Below are 19,955 nucleotides of genomic sequence, written 5' to 3'. Positions count from 1 at the left end.
AGGAACGTAATCCTCCCCAACGACTAGGGTGCCAGTCGGGATGAGCTAATCCCTGACCAAATAATCTGGTGCGGTACGGAGGACCTAAGGTTCCGGCAGCCACGGAGAGGTGGTGGCGATCTTTATGGAGGCCAATCTGTCCTGGCCGTGCGCCCAGGGCGCACGATCGGCTCCGTTTCCTCCTGGCCTGGTTGGGAGTTGCCGGCTGCGCACCAGCTGATCGCGGCCCCTCCTATCAGGCAGGGCCCGGGGAAAGGAGCGGGGAGGCAGCCCTGCCCATATCGGCGGGGCGAACGAGCCATGTCAGAGTTCCAGATTTCGGTGGAAGAGCTCAACGACCTGCTGGCCAACGGCAGCGGCTGTTACAGCCTCCCTAGCGCGCACAGCAACGAGGTGGTGCCCCGCATCCACGTGGGCAACGCGTGAGTTTCTCTGCTTCGCCCTCCCCGGAACCGGCCCGGCGTGGGGCGGCAGCAGCCCCCCTTGCTTTCGGCTGGCTGTAGGCCTGCGAACTAGCACGAGAAGCACTGGAGAGGAGGAGGTGGGGATGGATCCGCCTACCCGGGCGGAGGGCTGGAAGGAAGGCGAGGCGTTGCTGGAGGTGGGGGCGAGATACGTTGCGGGAGGATTGGACCCCGACCGCCGTAAGCTGGCCCAGTGACTGTGTTAGAAGCATCCCCCCCCCCCCGTTCACCCTGAAGCATCTCTTCGACTTGAAAAGTCTGTATGTTTCAGAATTAGATTAATTAACCTCTTTCCAAGGCTGGCAGAAAACGTTATATATTCCTTGTCTTATTTGCTCATTGGGATGGGTGGCTGTTCCCATTCTACAGCTTGAGGAACTGAGACCAAGTGAAAACTGACTGGTTTTAGACAGTATGATTAAGCCACATTCTTGGGATGAGTCTGTGTTGCCTTTGAGCTGTGAATTGTTGCTGGAACATGGGTGTTATTAAGCTGTCTGAATTCATCACTGTGCTAACAAGCCATGGCTTGCTAACTATGACTGCACATGATGACAACCCTTTGTTTATCAAGGGATTGTGAACTCTGGGTTGTTCACCATGGTTTGTTATCTCAGCTGGGGTCAGACAGCACAAATTTTGATGACAACCCATGGGTTATCAACAAACCACACTGAACCCTTGAGTGTGGGTTCTCATGTAAGGAAAACCATATTGGATCAGACCAAGGATCGGTCTAGTCCAGCACTCGGTACATACAGTGGCAAACCAGCTGTCCATAGGTTCACTCAAGCAGGGTGGGTCCAAGGTCTCTGCCTGTCCAAGCTCTTCAGCAACTGCTGTGGGCAGGCATGCCACCTCTGTTAAAGGAGGAAGCACATGGCCAGCAAGGCTAGTAGCCAATGATAGCCTTCTCCCTCATGAATCTGTTCAATCCCCTTTTAAAGCTGTCGACATCAGTGACCATCACCATTTCCTGTGGCAGTGAATCTCATAGTTTAACTAAATGTTGTGTGAAGAAATACTTATTTTTACCTGTCCTGAACGTTTCACTAACCTTCATGGGATGATCCTGGGTTTGAGTGTCACAGGAGAGGGAGAAAAATGTCTCCCATATTTCTCTGCACCATAGATTATTTTAAACACCTTGTTCAAAACCAGGGCCTGCTCTGCCATTAGTCAGGGGTGGCAGTCACCTCAGGCAAAAGATGCTACATGTCAAGCAGCCTGCCCTCTGTCCTCTAAGCTAGTCTGTTGCCTTCAAGTGCTGTGGAAGACACTGTCCCTTTCTCTTTATTGAAGAAAGAGTCAACTGTCAGTGGAATTTTGAGTATGCAACAGGAGAGGCCAACATCTTGTTCTCTTCAGGCAGTCTTGCGCCAGCCCCGCCAGACATCCTCTAGCACAACTTCACATGACTGGAGTGGGATTTGAGGTTCTAGGGACATGAGGGCCCAGGGGTTGGGCACAAAGCTTGCCCTGTAGCCTCAGCTTCTGACATGGAAACTCTCTCTCCGCAAGATAGATGTGAGAATATATGAGTCCACTGTATGTTGGAGGGAACCTGTGGCCTTCCTGATGTTGTTGAACTGCAACTCCATGAATCCCTTACTGTCGGAGGGATAGAGATAAATGGAGGTTGGAATGCAACAACAACTAGAGGTCTTCAGGTTCCTCAGCCCTTTTAGACCAAGTCAGCCCTTTGGTATAACTAATTCACTGTTGTTTGTTCTCACTGGCACTGGGACCCTGGAAGAGAGAGCAAAATCTTTCCTGACCTTCTAGGAAGCACAGTCCTGCCTGTTGCATGGAAGTTCCCATCAGTGTAGGACTGACCAAATTGGAGTTTTTCTTTTCTTGCATTTGCAAAGTATATGAGAAAACTTTGTTGGGTAAAATATAAGGTTGGCTTGGCTTCCATCTTGCATCAACATTTTACAAGGCTATAGAAAAACTTCAGAATTCAGGGTGCTCATTTATTAGAATGCTTTTAAACAGGCATTGAGGAAATAGGGTGGGGATAGGCCCTGCTCCTTGTGTTCACATTTTGGGAGATGAAACTTCGAGATTTTTTCAAGCAGCCTTCTCCAGTGGGGATGCGTTGGATGTTCACTCTGAGCATTTCTGTTCAATGGCCATGTTGGCTGAAGCTGATTGGTGCTGAAGTCCAAAACAAATACAGGGTATTAAGCTGTGAAAGGCTGGTTAGTTTGCAGAAGAGTCCTCTTCAAGCCAAGCACTGTGGGATGGCTTTGTCCTGAAGCAACTTGTGGCCCTGCATATGTTTTTGACTACAACTCCCATTATCTTTTATCATTGGCTATGTTGTCTTGGGGCTGTTGGGAGTTGTGGGCCAAAAGATCTGGAGAGCTACAAGTTGCTCATCTCTGCTATAAAGGAAAACCTTCCTAATTCACACCTGCCCTTGTCTACATGCCCAGTTGGTTGGCTTTTTTCCTGGTAAGCAAGAAGAGTTTAGGGGTGCCTTTTCAAACTGTTGGGTATGTTTTATATGGAATCCTATGAAGCTGCCTTATATGGACAATATAGATGGCCTAAGGCAGTAATTTATTTCCTGACTGGTGGTCGCTGTCCCAGGCATCATGCAGAGAGGGGTGTCTTACCTGTGATTTTTGACCTGTGGAGGCTTGGGATTGAACCAGGGACCTGTTGCATGCAGAACATGTGCTCCACCACTGAAGTATGTGCCCTTGCCCACATCTCACATGGATATAATGGGTTGAAGCAACGTGATAACCCACATTCAACTTCTGAGTGTGGGTTGTTAAAACATGCACTGTCATCTTACATGAATCCAACTGAACTAAACAAGGCTTGTTAACCACAGAGAATCCAAAGTTTCTTGTGGAATTGTGAATTGTGCATTGTTTGCAGTTAACAAACCATAGTTTGTTTGAAGTCAACAAACCATGGCTGGGTTCAGACAACAGAACCCATATTTCAACAATTCCTTCTGAACACATCCTCAACCCTTGAGTGTGCATTGTTGTATTGTCTGAATCTAGCCACTGTATAGGAGAGAAAGCATTGTGGCATTTGTTGTTTTGGGTTAGGAACAGATTTAGTGAAACTCAGACCCATTGAAATCACTAGCTTAACCCACTAGCTGAAGTTCCATTGATTTTTATGGATCTAAGTCTATGTGTGACTAAATCTGCACCCAGCCAATTATTTATTTAGGCCACAGCTGAGGAAGTCTTCAGAAAACACCCCAATGCATTTCCACTTGAATTGTTCAGGCTGGATTTCCACATCAGAACAAAAATTTCAAGGTAGTGGAATGGAATGCACCACTTCAGGCTATAGGAGGGGAATATCAGTTTTGAAAACTTCCCTGGTGTTTTAAAAAAATAACGGCTCCAAATTCCTGCAGGCAGAAAATGAAGAAATAGAGACCTGGCTAAAACCTTTCCCCCTTCTATGCTAGGTACTCCCTGGAATAGAGTAACCCCCTTTGCTGAGAGGGAGCTTTTTACATGGGGTGTTTAATGGGGTGGGTCATACCACTCTAATCTGTAGTTGTCAGTTAAGCATGGATGTTTGTCCATGTTTACAGCCCAGTTCTTTATATGTTTTCTTAGATATAAGCCCCAAATATTCAGTGGTGCTTTCCTCCAGAGCAGTGTGCACAAAATTGGAACGAAGACCTGTTTGAAATGTGAGGAAAAGTTGTGGATATTTTTTAGGATTGTCATCACTTTAATCAGCCCAGCACTTTGCCTTTAAAGGCAACCTAATACCACAAAAATGTGTATCCCTGGCATGAAAATAAGTTGTGGGAAAAGCGATATCAGATCTCTTTATCTGTGTGAGCCTGCTGTTCAAGTGTGGAGCCAGGGTCAATCAAAACAAAAGGAAAAGAAAAACTGCCATTCTTTATTATATAGATAAAAGTAAACATGGGTATTAAACTGTGTTTTTGTATAAACTATTTTTTTGGATAGTAGAGGGAAGCAGTTTAACTCATGGAACTCCTTACTGCAAGAACTCATTACCACATAATCAAATCCAGGGAGATAGCCTTGACTGGTCAGAAGAAGGATTTACCCCTATTTCTAGAACCCAGTCCTCTGCATAGTTAGGAATGCCTGGGTTTATTGACACTGATGGGCTTTTGGTTTATTGACATTGATGGGCTTTGGTCCACTTAGCTTCATGAGCTCAGTCCTATGCACTCTGTAAGAGTATAGGTATAAGCTCTTGGTGCTTCCAGGCAGAGAATTCCTGCACTGATGATCAGAAAGCACTGTGCTGCTTTTCGTCTTAACGGATTTTCCATGGTAAGAAAAAAGGGAGAAGCAGCAATTGGGAAAACATAGAAGGGTCACAAGTTAAAGATGATGTCTACAAAATTCTGTGAATGGGGTGTGGTTTTCAAAGAAGGGATCCTCATCTGTTACACTGCATGCTTGTGAGCAAAGTGAGGATTCTAATTCATGTTGGTGATTCTAAGTATGTAAAACAGTGGTTGATACTTGCTTTGCAAGGCCTGCTCTTGGGCACGCAGTGCTGGGAGTTGGGTAGCTCACTTGTTTAATACAGTAAGGGAGCTCATATGTTCTTAAACCTTGGTACTCTCAGCAGGGAATCCATATTTAATATGCACACATTTTTGTATTGCTCCCAATTTGCAAACACTTTGCCAGTGTTACAGAGTGCTAAACCATGATTGTGCTTACCATGATTTGAGCATCAAAAGGTACTGCCAAGCAGTGACTAGAGAGCTACTTGCATGTTTTCATGTTTGGCTCAGTCTATATTCTAGATGCAGTAGTCTCTACAGACAGAACAATAGATACTTCGCATGCAGTCCTATGCATGTTTTGACCAAAAAAAGCCCTTCAACTCTCATTACTCCCTGGCCACCATACACAACAAGAGATTGTGGGAGGGTGATACCGTTGCACAGACTGTCGAGTCTTATCAGTTATAGCCACAATGTCAATCACCATGACTGGATGCACGTGACATGACAAGCAGGGGTGTGAGTTTTTTAAATCCGTGGTTGCCTGCTGTGTCATGCAAAACCCAGACAATGAGTGCTTGGTGGAGGAGGGAGCTTGAGAGCAGACTTTTAGCGCGGTGATGGGCTTTACATTTTCTAGTGGATATTGGATAAAGTATTTGTGAAACTCTGCAACGTAGCACCCCAAATCCTCTGTCTCCTACTTCAATTTTCTAATATTCAAGAAGAAAGTCTATTTTAAAAATCATTGAAGGTCATGTTTGAAGAGGACATTGACTGGTACTGATGCTGACAAGGTCATTGAAACAGGATTGCTAACCAAGCACGGCATCAGTGAATTCTATGCATTTTAAAGCACTCAGAATGAAAGGTCAAACTTCTCTGAACTAGAAATACAGGATGCAGAACTGCACCATCTGCAGAAAAAGAGGTGAACAAACCAGAGAGAACAGGGTCAAGAGGTGTTAAAACAATATTATAATCCAAAGGTTAGATCAAGATAAAATCCAGGAGACAGTTTTGTTCTTATATTTGTTCCCAGGAAGCAGCCTCTTTCCCAGTGTACACCGCAAAGGTTTTTTTTTAAAGTTCCTTTGTGTGAATTGCTGACCCAGACTCCTTTCTTTGGCAGGGATATTGCAGCTCCCCAGCACACGGGCAACATGCGATTCTGTGTTATCTCCTATTCCCTGCTTCTCCATTCATTGCTATTTTGAGCACCATGTGGAATCTAGATGCAAGGGTGTCATGGATCTAAGTGATCATTCATATCCCCCTCCTGAATGCTATTTTAGGAACCATTACAAAGTTTGAGAATTCTTGTAAGCAAGGCTATGTAGATCTTTTCTTTTTCATCCTTTTCCAAGTGATTATTTTAAAAATGTGTCTGTTCCCTAGATTTTTTTCTTGTTGCAAGGCTGCTCTCTTCCATTCTGTGATCACAGGACACCATGCTCTTGATGCTCGATTTGCATCATCCTTTGTGTTGTGTTAAGAAAGCATGTATGGAGTTATCTGGAAAGTCTCCTAGAACTTTTTATGCTGTGATGGGTACTTACATAGTCCTTGGGTTGTATTAGCATGGTCCAAACAATAGACTTTGAATGTGAACAAGGAAGACTTGTACTTGGAAATCTTATTGCAACCACTGGTTTACCACAGACAGCAAGAAAATGTCTCTAGGAAAGGGTGTCAGTTCTAGTATACAAAATACTGCTGGAAAGCTCACAAACAAGGCATGCAAGTCAACAGTTCTCCCCCACTGTCTGCCCTTCAGCAGCTGGTATGTTGTGCCATCATTTACACATAATGCTAAGCCATGGTTTACTGAGTGCAACAAAGAGGTCAGAAGCATATTCTTCCTGTTTTCTATCAACCTTGTTTGGAATCAGGACAAACTATGGTTTCTTCTATTCATAGTTTGTCTGAGTCAGTCAAGGTCAAACTATGGATTGTTCAGATAAGTCATAGTTAATATTAACCATAATTTGACATGGGTTTATAACAAACCATGGTTATTGGAGGTGGAAGGAAGTGCTTCCAATTTCTTCCTTGCAGTTGTGCCTGAGATGCAGTGGGGATAATACAAGATGTTAAAGCTTGTGCATATAAGATGAAAACATTGTTTCATTTCCACCCAAATATACCCAGGGTATCTGGCTGTAAGTGTGGCAATTCTGTTTATTGAAGGCCATTTCCAATTAGACCTAACCCCTTCCTCCATGACTTTTATTTTATTTTCAAATGTTAAATACACAGCATTGCTTATGAATAATATAATTTGTTTATGATATCAGTTATTAATTAGACTGTTTCTATGCAGGATTAAAATGTATTACCCCAGAAATCAAGCTGATTAATTGGAGGGTCATCTTCCCTATTTTTTATATATATATATATATAAAGAATGGATACCAGGTTATTACAAAATTATCTTTCTTTATTTCCCCTCTAGCCAGGTGAAAGCGACTGATTAGTATCTCTGCCAATGCCACTGGCCATAGTCTATTGAAATATTTTCAAAAGGAGAGCCCCCGAGCAATTTTCTGAGACCTAGCAGTCTTAGTTCTCATAGCTCTTAAAAGTATCTCCACTAATTCTCTATAACACAGCTTCTCATTCTCCCCAGGAAACAATGAAAACAGTAATAAAGTTTCATTAGGAGTTCTCTTTTGTTTTGTTACCCTATTCAGCCACTGTATTACTTTGAGCAGAAAGATTTGATCTTTGGACAAAATAGTCACATGTGTTCAAGTGAACCCCTTAAACCATATTTTCTCCAATACAGCTGGGATAACTTGTAATTTTATATAATTTTGTGGGGCACAAATGCTCCATATGGATTGTTTTTAATACAATTTAGACCTAGCTGACACATACTTGTAGGGCTGTGAGGACCATATTTCTTCTGCTATACTAATATTTAGATTCTTTTCCCAAGTGATCTTGACTCCTATGTTATTACCATATTTCTTCTTAGTAATAGTCTTATAGATGACTGGGGCTAATCCCCCCTTTTTAATTAAACTCTTTAATGGAATAATTGTCAAATACAGCAAGTGCTGTTATTCTTGTTGTATTATAAGAATAGGCTACACATTTTTAATTTGTATTATGTGGAACAAACTATTTCTTGGGCATTTTTATCTTCTTATTTTTTTCCACTGAAGTTGGTTTGCTACTTATAAACAGATCTCTAAACCTGTAAATCCAAATAGTTTTCTATGACTTAAACTGCTCATATTTAACTTGAAAATTAAATTTGAGATTATCCAAAAATGAGACATAATAGAGACATAGGAGAGGCTGAAAATGCATATATTTATGCCATATTTGAACCACTTCAGTAGTGAAAGGGTTGTATATGTCAACTTTATTTCTTGGCAAATTTGATGAAGAGATGAGACACAGCAAAATTAGTATAATCAGATCTATATGAATCTGGTTGGGGGCACTATTCATTTTAACAGCTTGAGTTAAGTTGAAAACTTAACATTCAAGTTTAACAACTTGAGTTATTTCAAAAACATAATAGTATTTTATTAAATATGGTATTAAACCAATCTACCTGTTAGAGCAGGTCTATATTTTATACTGTTTAAGCTTTTATTAATTCCAGCTATAAACCTACCATTTGTTTTGCCAGATTTTTTTAAAGATATGAATAAAAAGATGTATTTTGAAACAGAAATAAAAATTTTGATAACATGAGATTTTACTATTGAAAGCCTCCCAAATAAAGATAATTTTGCCCCTTTCTTTTTCCTTTATGAAATTAAAAACATTTAATTTCTAGAAAATTAAATTTCTATAAACTGTACTTTTGTTGTTCAAATTACTAAATATTTAAAGCTAGAATAACAAAAGGTCTAAGTTAGATATTCTTTTAATTTCCTTTTATTCCTCTAAAGGGATATTTATACATAGTAATTTAGATTTTACACAATTTTTAATCCTGCAGAGCAATTAGAATTCTCCATTTTTTCTTTTAAATCCTCTGTACTTTTGATTGGATTTTCAAGAAAAAAAAGCATATGGTCTGTATACAAATTAATTTTACATTGCCTTTCCTGCATGAAATTGTGCAATCCCCTTCTAAAACCCTCAAGAGGGTGGTGATCTGTGCAGTGCATTTTTTAAAACTCCCACTTGCACCTACCATTAAAATTAGTATGGGGTGTGTTTGTGTGCTGTGTCTCTTTTAAATTTAATTTTTAAAAAGGCACATTTCCCCCAGTAGATGGAGGAAGTGTATGAAAACAAAACTTATTCTGACAAATGGTAGTTAGGGTGAGATTTTTCTATTGCATTTTGAATCTGAACTATTGCTACACCTATTGAACAAAGAAACAGTTGTTCCTTTAAATATACAGCAGATTTTATATATAATTTAAATTTGAAGAAAATTGTTTGCAAAAAGATGGAAGTATAATTATTCTTCCCTTATTAAAAAATAGGATCTATCTGACACAGCTAAATTAATGGCTCAGCATTTTGAAACATATAGGGGTAATAGTGGGAACCGGTGATTAAAATGCAGTAGGTTTTAATGATGGGGATATTAACTTTATGACTTTATAGATTTTTTTAAACATGTCTTTGAAAATGTACTTAATACATTTTATTAGAATCATTGGAAGGTATAAAATTATTTAGATTATTAAGTAATACGTTACTTAAAGCATATGTATGCACTGTAGTGCCTTTCAGATGTTTTGTCTCATAATCCCTGATGATTGGCTCTGCTAGCTAGAGCTGATGGAAGTTGTAGTCCAAGACATTCAGCGGGCATCAGGTTCCTTATATTACAAGAGAGAGAAGGAACCTGATGCCCTCTGGATGTCTTGGGCTACGTTTACTTAACCTGGGGGTTAAGTAAATGAGCCTTCTAATACGGCTGTGTATAACTTTTATCTAATGAATATACACTTAAAGATTAAACATAAAAAATAAAAAAGCATCTTGGTTGCTTTTAGTAGCCTGGTCACGTCTTTAGGACCAAATGCCCCAGGACCAATGCTGCATCTTAACTTACTGCTAGTTTGTTTGTTGGGGGGTTGGGGTGGGGTAGGTGACAAGATGGTGGCCCCTCTTGGCCAAAATGGTGGCAGACTTCTCTTCCCCCCTGAATGCCCCTGGGAATAACACTGCATAGGCATTGCTTCCTTCCAGGTATGTGGCTGAGCTGTTGAAGGCAGCAATGGCTTTTCACAGTAGAAAAGAGAGAGAGACATTTGGCCGTCTCCTATTTCACAGTAAGATGCACATTCTTAAATTCTGCGTCCTCTCCCCAAAGATTAAGGAGGCATTATTGCTTTGGTCCCAAAAGATTAAGGAGGCATTACCGCACTCCCTGATATCAGAGGAGACGCTAGCCTCTTCAGGCATCTTAAGCTCCGCTTGGATAGCGATCTGTAGGTGGGAATGACAACAAGGAGAAAGCAGAGGAAATATCCTGCCTGACATCACAGAAGCTATGGCCGATATATGCGTGAGAGTTTCCACAGAACTATCGCCATGACAACGTCTTTCCATGTAGGGCTCCCAAGGGGCTGTGGGAAATTTTTAGTTGAATCCAGTAAGCTGAATTCAGAAGACAGGCGAAATATTTTAGTAAGTGGCAGTGACAGGCCAAAATGCCCCCAATCCAGGGTTTATTATGGCGATGCAGTCTCTCGAGGGCCAGAAAAGACCTGGGGGTTAAGTGGCTCTCTGCCTTTACACTTCAGATGGTACAAAATGCAAAAAGCCTCTTCTGACAAGGAAGGGAATATGGAATAGGTGTCATGGCAGAATTTAAACCTTTCCTCCCCAGTTGTAGTCCTAAAGAAAATCTCTTTGAAACTGGTATTTAATTTGAGGGGAATTCACAGAAGCCGCACTGGTAAGGGTGTTTAAGGATAGGCTGCACATGCAGATGGTAGGCATGTCATGAGCAGAGCCGGCTGGAGCCGGGGGTCAGACTAGATGGCCCGTGAGGTCCCTTCTGGCTCCCTCTGTTTCCATGTTTCTAGCACACCCCTCCCTGAGCTGGATGAATTGCAGCTTCCACCATCCATGCCCAGAATGGCAGCTCCCCTAATTCTCTCCTTCTTGTTGATTCAATAATTAATGTATTTTATATTGAATATATATTTATTGCTTTTCTGTTTGTTTTTTGGCATGTATATGTGTTTTTATTCTGTATGCCTCCTTGGGAGGGTGCACCCATAAAAAGTTTGCCTAAACATAATTTTAAATGAATAAGAAGGTTCATTCCTCTGAAGGAGTGAACTTGTTAATGTGTACTCTGAGGCAAATCTTCTGCCTACAGACTTCATCTTACCAAAGAGGTTGCTGAGATTTCTCCTTGCTGGTGACAGCCTGTCTCTCAGATAGTGTAATATTCCACAGAGGATAGCATTCATCTCAGGGAAGGAGTAACATTATAAGGCTTGCTGGAGCGAGTTCCATATTTAGAGCAGATGAGAGTCCATAACTTTCCTTGGAGATGTAGGCAGGGAAGATCTGTCTCTTCTTTCATTCCTCTTGAACTCTTAGTTGTCCTGATGTCTCCACTTAACAGTGTGATACACCCTTATGGAAGCTTTCCCCGACCTATACCTTGGATTTCAGTTTCTGTGAGCATGGCTAACTGTTAGAAATTCTGAGAATTATATTCTGAAACCTCTACAGAGCACTAGATTGGGAAGGGCAGTGGTTCTGTTCAGAGGTCTTGCTGGAACTTGAGGCAGCTTAACTATGGTTTGGTGACAATTTCTGAATTGCCTAGCCATGATTGACTGCCATTGCTCTATCTGCAGAGAATCCTGTGCCTATGCAAAAAGGAGTACTGAGCAGATGGAAAATACAATTTGGATCGTTAAAGGACAGCCTGCTTCCCAATGGACTTTCCCTTATGGAAAGGTCTTGTAACCTGTCCTTCGGAGGTCAAAGCAGCTAAATAAAGGGCCTTCTTAGTAGTGGCACCCCATCTGTGAAATGCTGCCCCAGAGCGGCTTGCCAAACACTGAATTGGTTATTGGGTTGTTGTGAATTGCACAAATAACTAGCTATTCGGCAGTATTGGAAAATAACAGCAACATAATAATAGTGTTTTCAGCATCAGGTAAAGAACTTTTATCTACCCAGGCCTTATATACAATGCAATCCTATTATTGTTGCTATTACATTTATACCTTGACTTTGTGTTCACTTTGCTGTGGAAAAGGAAAACCCACCATGTTCGATGTTCATATGTCCCCAGGTATGGAGTCCTCTGTTAATTGCATTTTAAGCCATTATTCTATGCACAGTTTTACTTGGACACAAGTTTCATTGACTTCAGCAGAGACAATTGAGCAGACACACAAATGTGCAGTTAGACAACCAATATTACAGTGATAGCCTACTGCCTTAATGCTTTTTTTTTGGGTAGTGTTTTTATTTTTGTCTTAGATTGGTTATGAGCACTCAGGAGGTTATCAAACTGACAAGCAGGGTATTAAATATTTAAAATCTATCAAAGCATCTATCAAATTGCAATCCTAAATTCTTTGTGCCTTGGTAGGGAATAATTCATGTTGAAGGAGCGAGCAGGTAGTCTTAGTGCTGGCACCCCGGTTGTGGAACACCCTCCACACTCAACTAGTGCCTTCTGTGTATTTTTTAGGGACCAAATAAATGCCTTAATCCCCCTCCCCAATTCCAGTTTTTAAAGAGAGGCTGTATTTTAAAGTTTGCAATGTTTCATCTGTGGTGTGTGTTATACTATAATTGTATTTTTCAATATTATTTTGTTTTGTACTTTTCCCCAAATTGATATATGTCATTCAGAGAACCCTTTATAGGGCAACACCAAAGCACCATAAATAAAAAAGAAAATAGATTAGAACTGTGCATTTCTGCAAGACTGTTCTGAGTATCACCTTGTTCTATTTTCCCCCTTCTCTCAGATATGCAAGTTACTCCTGACCAAAAAGGCTGTCTCATCACTTTGACAGCAAATAGCTCTTGTCAATACAGCAATTTCAAGTGCAAGAAGACTTGACATTTGATGTGCTATGTAATCATTATGGCTTTGTGCGTTGTTGTTTTTTAATAGTGACTGGTGCTGTGTTCCAAGATTTGCTCTGTGCTGTACCACTGACACTTTGTCCCCTGACATTGCTGTGGGAAGTTGCAGGCAAGGGATTTGGTAAATTCGCAGCAAAGGGAAAGGTCCTAGAACACAGCTGGGCAGATTTCAGTTTTGTGAATTATATTTTTTGTTAGATTTCGTCTAAGCCTACCAACCAGAGCCTCATACAGAATGGTGGGACACGGGCAACACAGAATTAAAGAACAGGGTGTCTCTGAACATATGCTTAGCCCAGGAATTTGCATGCAGTACCAGAACTGTACTCACAGTCCTGTTAACTCAAAATCTACTCCAAATTCTCCCCTTCACTCACCACAAGCTTTCTTCCATCTCAGCCGCTTAATTTAGAAGTGAGGCAGGGTGGGAAGCCTTTTTGTTGTTTCTCTTAGGAATCAGAGCTCTTTGCCGACCTACTGATAATCACCCAGAGATCTACCAGCAGGACCTGATCAATCTCTTGCCTACCTCTGTTTTGTCCTAGAGGATGAAGTGATCAAAAGGCTATCTGGTGCAGCCCTAGGATCCAGGCAGGCTGCCTCTTTTATCTTCTCAGACCCCCTTCACTGCTTCTAGTATGCAACGCCATGTCACCTTGCAGCATGGTGTCTGTGAAGCAGATGGTTCCAAATGCAGAGGGAAATGAAAGCAAACTACACGGAACTGGTGTGTGTGAGAGGAAGAGAGAGGAAAGGAATGAGTGGCGAGCACTAGCTGCAGTTGCCTGGGGTGGGGATACTTGTACGCAGATGGTGTGATCGGCCAGATTCTGAACAGCATCTCTCCACAGTGCTATAAAACTATTCTTTCATCTACAGCTAGCCCAAGACATTTTGCTGCCTGAAGTAAAAGGAAAGATGGCACTCCCTTCTCTTTCTATTCAGAAGCCAACTGGATTGGCATTTGAAACATACTTCTGTCTTGCCAATGGAATAGCAACATCTGCCGCAGCTCAGGCAGCAGGCTACGGGGGCGGCGGGAGGAAACGTTATGTGGCCCACACAGCTCTGTTTTCTAGCCAGGAGAGTAGCCAACAAGTTCAGGAAGCCGCCATTAGAGGCTCCGAGTTACCTACCCTGCTCTGCCTATTGTTAGGGGTGGCGCCCCATGCTCACTTGAACATCTCTTTACAAATACAGTCTGGTAGGAGCAGAACCGCTGATGGGCCTCCAGAAGGAAAGATGGAACATGGCTTACAAAAAGGTCTCATTCCACAACAGCCACTGATGTCCAGCCTTGGTGACAGTGTAAAGTGCCAATATGAATTGCTTTTTAAATCTGGTTATTGAGCCTGAATACAGGCTCATAATACAACATAAATCATGTAGGAAGGGATGTAGTCAAACTGAAACTGAAATTGCTCTGACCACAAAATTTTGCATTGTACAAATCAGGATGCTTGCATGCACAGGAAGGCTGTGGTTTGTCACTTGGATGTCATTGCTGGCCATTGTCAGCTGCAAGTCTTGGTGGGCCATCAGGCAAGAAGCTGTTGGTGGACCTGCAATAAAAAACTGGGAATGGGAAATGGAATGGTACCTGCAGAACTGCAGACTGCGACATATTGTTGCAGGTCCCACTTCCTCTCCAGATTCCAAAGCCCATATATGCAGTGTTGAATTACCATTTCCTAGGTTTCCCTGAAAATTGGGCAGTTCATTCCTTCTTGACTTAATTTTTCTCTTTGTAGGTTCATAGCCAAAAATGTCATGCGGTTGCAACGCCTGGGGATTACCCATGTTTTGAATGCAGCGGAAGGCAAGTCCTTTATGCATGTGAACACCAATGCAGAGTTCTATGAAGGGACAGGCATCACTTATCATGGCATCAAGGCCAATGACACGCAGGAGTTCAACCTTAGCCGCTACTTTGAGGAAGCTGCTGACTTCATTGAGAAAGCCTTAGCCCACAAAGATGGTAAGGCACGTGGCGTAACTCATATAATCAGCATCTCCACGCTGTGAATGCATTGGCTGGCTTATTTAGTTGCATGAGAGATGACCTTTTTTCAGTGATGGATGTGATGGGATCAGGGTCAGACTTTCTTGCTCTTGGACTTAGCTTCTGCCCCTTGCTGTTTTTTGTTTTTACCTTGGGGGATGCAGCTCGCAACACAAAACTTTTACATTTAATTGAGACAACTTTTGTTATGTTGGAAGATGAAGCAGCTAGTTTTCAAATCCACAATGAAGATATGGAGAAACATGCCCAAATCCGTCATTGTACAAACACCTGCTTATGGATAACAGTTATGTGAATAAGTTATGTGCAGCATAAATGTTTCTAACTGTTATGCTGTGCAAATGAGTTTGGCTTTGGAAACAAACAAATTTTTTTGTCCTGGGAATCTTGGCTCCTGTTCTTAAAGATGATGATGATAAAATATGGTTAATAATTAGACTCAAAGGTATGCATGTGAATCTTGATGAATGTTCAGATACTCTTGTGGGTAGGGGGAGTGAATGAGGGGCTAAACAAGATCGTCAGCAGTCATGAGTAGGATTTTTGCCACTTTGGATTGTGCTTTCTACCCCAGCCAGAAAGCAAGAGTAGTAGAAGTGTGTATGTTGTGCAAAAGATAATTTGCTTTGAAGTAAAGAGCTACACATGTTTTCAGCACCAGCAGATTCAACTTCTTAAAGGCAGAATGTGTGTTCTCCTGGTGGAAAATTGTGACCATTTATTTTTAATCCAGAAGATACACTTTTTGAGTTTTGACTGCCATTATACAGAGTATAATCTAGTTTATTACATTAGCCATGGTTGCAACTGCTAGCATATGCATTTTGCTAGCCAGTCCTGTGTACTTATATGACTTTACATATCCAAGGAGCATTTATTTACATTATAATCCCACCAACCTGCACATTATGCATTCATCAACATAGGTTTACTACCGTGCTTCCAGAAGGCTTTCAGCAAAATGGCCTATTCTGGTTGGAAATGATGGGAGTTGTAGTCTAACACAGTAGGCACTGTGTTGGATACTGCTGGCATTTCTGTTGTTGTTAACTGTGAAATCAGTGATCATATTTTCCTTTCTAGGGCAGAATTATAAATTGATCACTTTGATGTAAACATGTATATTTTTAAAAGCATGTGTAAATTATGAATTTTCTTTTCTAGGGAGATGCTGTGTGTTGATATTGTTTGAGAAGTTTAAATTCAACTCAGTTTGAACTATGCTGTATTCTGGAGAGGATAATACTCACAACATCCAAATATGTGTCACAAATAATGATGGGTGACACTGCAGAATTTGACTTTTTTTCACTCAGCTGACTTTGGGGTACTTTACTGACTCAGCAGCCGAAAAAGAGCCAGATTGGGTTTTTCCCCCTGCAGCTTTTGTAGGCTATGTAGGCTATGATTTGAATATTTTCTTTTTTTTTTCTTTTAAAGGCAGGAAAGTTGATGTAAAATAATGCTGCAATTTATGCACATTGTGACCGTATTTACTCAAATTGTAGCCATATTTTACACAGATTTCTCTTCCTTTAAATAAAGAATACACATATTGTGACCTGTTTTAAAAGCAGAAGGTGGTGTGTGGGCTCAGCTTGGATCAGAGACAGCCCTTGGTTGACAGAGTGGACTCTGGGGGGCTGAGCCATGCTGATCTGCCATATTTTAATCTTCCCATGTGAGTTCCTTACACATCCCTAGTAATACAACCCTAAATGGTTGTTTAAAAACAAATCAATAAACTACAGAACATTTCTAAGAAGGGGCGTGCGCATGTGTGTCCCCGCCTGCTATAACTGAAAGATGTTAACACTTTCCCCTTTGATACATTTTCCTGCATGTAATCCCCCCCCCCCCCACTTTTTCTTCCCCTCAGACATAGCATCCCCAGTGCTTTAGGAACTTCAGAGAGTGGGTGGATGGAAGAAGCAGCTGCTTGCTTGGAGAAGATTTGGAGTGGGGACAATGGCCAGCTTGGAAAATTATTAAGCATTTTTCTTAGCTGTTGAAGAGCATCCCTAACATGCAAGACTTGAGAAGCAGCAAAAGTCCCCTTTCTCTTCCAGGTCCCCTTTCAGGGATTATTGTGTCCTGATTATCTGGAGACCCTGAATATACAGCCTTCCAAGGTCATGTCCATCCCAGACTTTGCAGTTCTGCTAGCTCATTAAATCTTCCCTCCCTCCCCAGCTCCTCACCTTCTGTTGCAGACTCTACTGATTGTTGTGTGTGTCTTACCATGGTCTAGGCTGTACAGATGGATGGGTAGGAGCAGCCCTTATACCATTGGTCCACCTAGCTTAGTATTTTGGACACTGACTGGCAGCAGTGCCCAAGCGATTCAGGCAGGGATTTTTCCAGTCAGGAGTTCTGGGAGTCCAAAGTATGTGGAGATCTCCCCTCTCTTAGAATGGAGGTTACAGGAACCACCTTGCTTAGTGTGTCATTCATTTTTTGGAATGATGCTTAGCTTTGGACACAAGAGCCTATCTGCCCAAGCCAGAATGACCAATGCTTAAGGATGATGGGAGCTGTAGCACAACAATAACTGGTGGGCACTAGATTGGGTGAGGTTGGGTTAAAGAGTTGAACTACAGCTGAGAAAATCATGAAGCTCACTGAGGGTCCTTGGGCCAGTTGCTACTTCTCAGTCTAATTTGACCTACCTCATGGGATGTTGTGAGGGTAGATGGGTGGTGGTGAGGGAACTGTGTACGTGGCCCTGAATGTTTTCTTGGCAAGACAGTATAGAGGGGGAATCTAAGCTTTACCACCCGCTTTGTTGGCCAGGGGTTCCCTGTGTCTCTCTTAGAGAGGCCAGGAGATTCCCTGTGGTCTTTCAGGGCCCCAGGCAGGTAACTGACTTGTTGAAGGCTCAGCAGAGAATGTGAAGCATTTTGGGGGTGTTGGGGTACACTCTCCCCTCATACATGTGGTGTAACTTCTTGTTAATGTGTTGCACACCTTCTTTGTTTCACTTCTGGTGGAAGACCAGATAATTCCCTTTGTCCTTTCTGTTCAGGTAGTTCCTTTCATCTTCCTGCACCCTGCACCTGAAAGATGACTTGTTTTTTCTTGATCGAAGAAGGCCAAGTAGACTGTGGACACAAATAAGTGGCTGCCCTTTTCCAACAGACTTCCAATTTTAAATATACTCATGCATATACACTTTGGAAGAGTGGGGTGAGCCTATTTGGGAGTCATGGCCTCTGATCTGAAAAGTCAAAAGCACAGAAGCAGAGAGTGCTGCAGCTAGTGGATGGGGCTGCTTGGGACAAGGGTCCCCCCCCCATGGCTCCCCCCTCCCCTTATATTAGCTCCTTTAAAAATGGGCAAACCACCTTTCATCTGCAAAGGCTCTCAGTATACATAATGCTCTAAAAAGGCAAAAGCAATACAACAGCAGTGATAAAGGTGCAAGAAGCTTAGAAGCTGGCAAACCAGTGAACCCACCAGCCAACCAAATAAACAACCAACCAACCAGTCAATTTTAAAAAGTAAGATGTGATGCTTACTTTTCTTTTGCTGGCTGTTTTCCCACTCCACATTGGCCTGCTTCTGCTTCTTTACCCCCCCCCCCCCAAAAAAAAAGTTCCAAATGTGTTTTGTGAAGTAGTAATTGTTTGGAACTCTGTAGGGGAGGAATTTGGCAAGGAGAAACTGCTGGTGGGAGGAGTTGTGCATCCCTCACCCTTTCTGCTTCTCCCTTCAAAATCCTTCATTTCCCCAAATTGCATTTCTTCTACCACTCACTACCTCTTGGCATCACAAATCTACTGTAGACACATCTGTGCACAAGAATGATTGCCTATCCTGAGTACCTTGTTGTTTCTTCTTCTTTGCCAACCAGGCCGGGTGTTTGTCCACTGCCGTGAAGGCTACAGCCGCTCACCAACTCTGGTTATCGCTTACCTCATGCTCCGGCAGAACATGGATGTCAAGACTGCTGTAAGCACCGTCAGACAGAAACGGGAGATTGGCCCCAATGATGGCTTCTTGAAGCAGCTCTGTCAGCTCAATGAGAGATTGGTGAAGGAGGGCAAGCTGAAGAAACTGTAGTGTTGGCCTCGCTCAGCCTCTTTTCGTGTCTGTTAGTTGCTTCTGGTTGCCAGCTCCAACTGCCGGACTGCGCAAGGGAGGCAGGTGAATGGTTTTCTTTCTTCCACCATGAGAAGATGGGCCTGTCTTTATTTTATTTTTTTTATGTAGGCACCAGAGTTGCTGCAATATTGAAACACTTGAATGGTGGACTCGTAGCCCCATTCAGCCAGGCATCAGCTTGTCTCTTGTGTCTTTACTTTGGAGTCTGCCTAATATAGAGTGTGTGCGTGTGTGTTTTCTTGTTTGGAGGTACTTTGCACCACACTTGTGAATGTCTTTTTCATTTATGCTTTGTGTTAACCCAGTTCCCAACAGCACAGCTGGTCCTTGTTGTCCCCCATCTCCCCACTGGCTGTGTTCTGGGCACCCTGCAGGTCATCATTTCTCCCCTCCCTTTGAAGTTGGAAATGAAGGGTTTCTTGTTTACATGTTAAGGGCCAAGGGCTATCCACCCGCCTGGCTACTAATATGTGCCAAAGGTGGTTACTTGAGAGAGTGGTGTTCTGGTCAATATGATCCATGAAACAGGTCTGCCTGGGTTCTTAGCTGAGCCAGTTCTAGTTGTCAAGAGGCTCTGGGTGAATGGCACTCAAAAGCAGCAGTCCTCAGGTGAGCAAAACTGATGGGGTTCTTGGCCTCTGGTTTCTGCAGTTCTGGCAGACCAGCTGTGGAATAAATACCACAATTGCTTGGTCCTGCAAGGATTTGAGAGCAGCCAGTCCTCCCTTTTGAGCCAGGCTTAGCTGATGTGCTGCTCCTCTACTCAGCTTTGGTGCATTCTACTCCTTAGGAGATTGGGCATTTCACAGCTAGAAGAAACCTC

The 19,955-nt window shown here is 42.4% G+C and overlaps 1 protein-coding gene across 1 annotated transcript; it reads left to right on the top strand.

Annotated features, from left to right (window-relative positions):
• The first annotated feature begins 282 nt into the window (after positions 1-282).
• Positions 283-19,305, top strand: DUSP3 (dual specificity phosphatase 3). The gene is made up of 3 exons (XM_044444715.1): positions 283-422; positions 14,757-14,983; positions 18,882-19,305. Exons 1-3 carry the CDS (start codon positions 301-303, stop codon positions 19,088-19,090), a joined length of 558 nt encoding a protein of 185 aa, XP_044300650.1. The 5' UTR covers positions 283-300; the 3' UTR covers positions 19,091-19,305.
• Positions 19,306-19,955: the final 650 nt, after the last annotated feature.

This window comes from Varanus komodoensis, unplaced genomic scaffold, assembly GCF_004798865.1.
Source record: "Varanus komodoensis strain SLA01 unplaced genomic scaffold, ASM479886v1 scaffold45, whole genome shotgun sequence".
NCBI classification, from domain to species: Eukaryota; Metazoa; Chordata; class Lepidosauria; order Squamata; family Varanidae; genus Varanus; species Varanus komodoensis.
This window is presented reverse-complemented; position numbering and strand designations above follow the sequence as displayed.

Bases quoted from the DNA above. Each gene is read 5' to 3' on its own strand.
- DUSP3 (XM_044444715.1), top strand. From the start codon at position 301: ATGTCAGAGTTCCAGATTTCGGTGGAAGAGCTCAACGACCTGCTGGCC. The intron at 423-14,756 runs GTGAGTTTCTCT...TTCTCTTTGTAG, and splicing joins CGCATCCACGTGGGCAACGC to GTTCATAGCCAAAAATGTCA. The intron at 14,984-18,881 runs GTAAGGCACGTG...TTTGCCAACCAG, and splicing joins AGCCTTAGCCCACAAAGATG to GCCGGGTGTTTGTCCACTGC.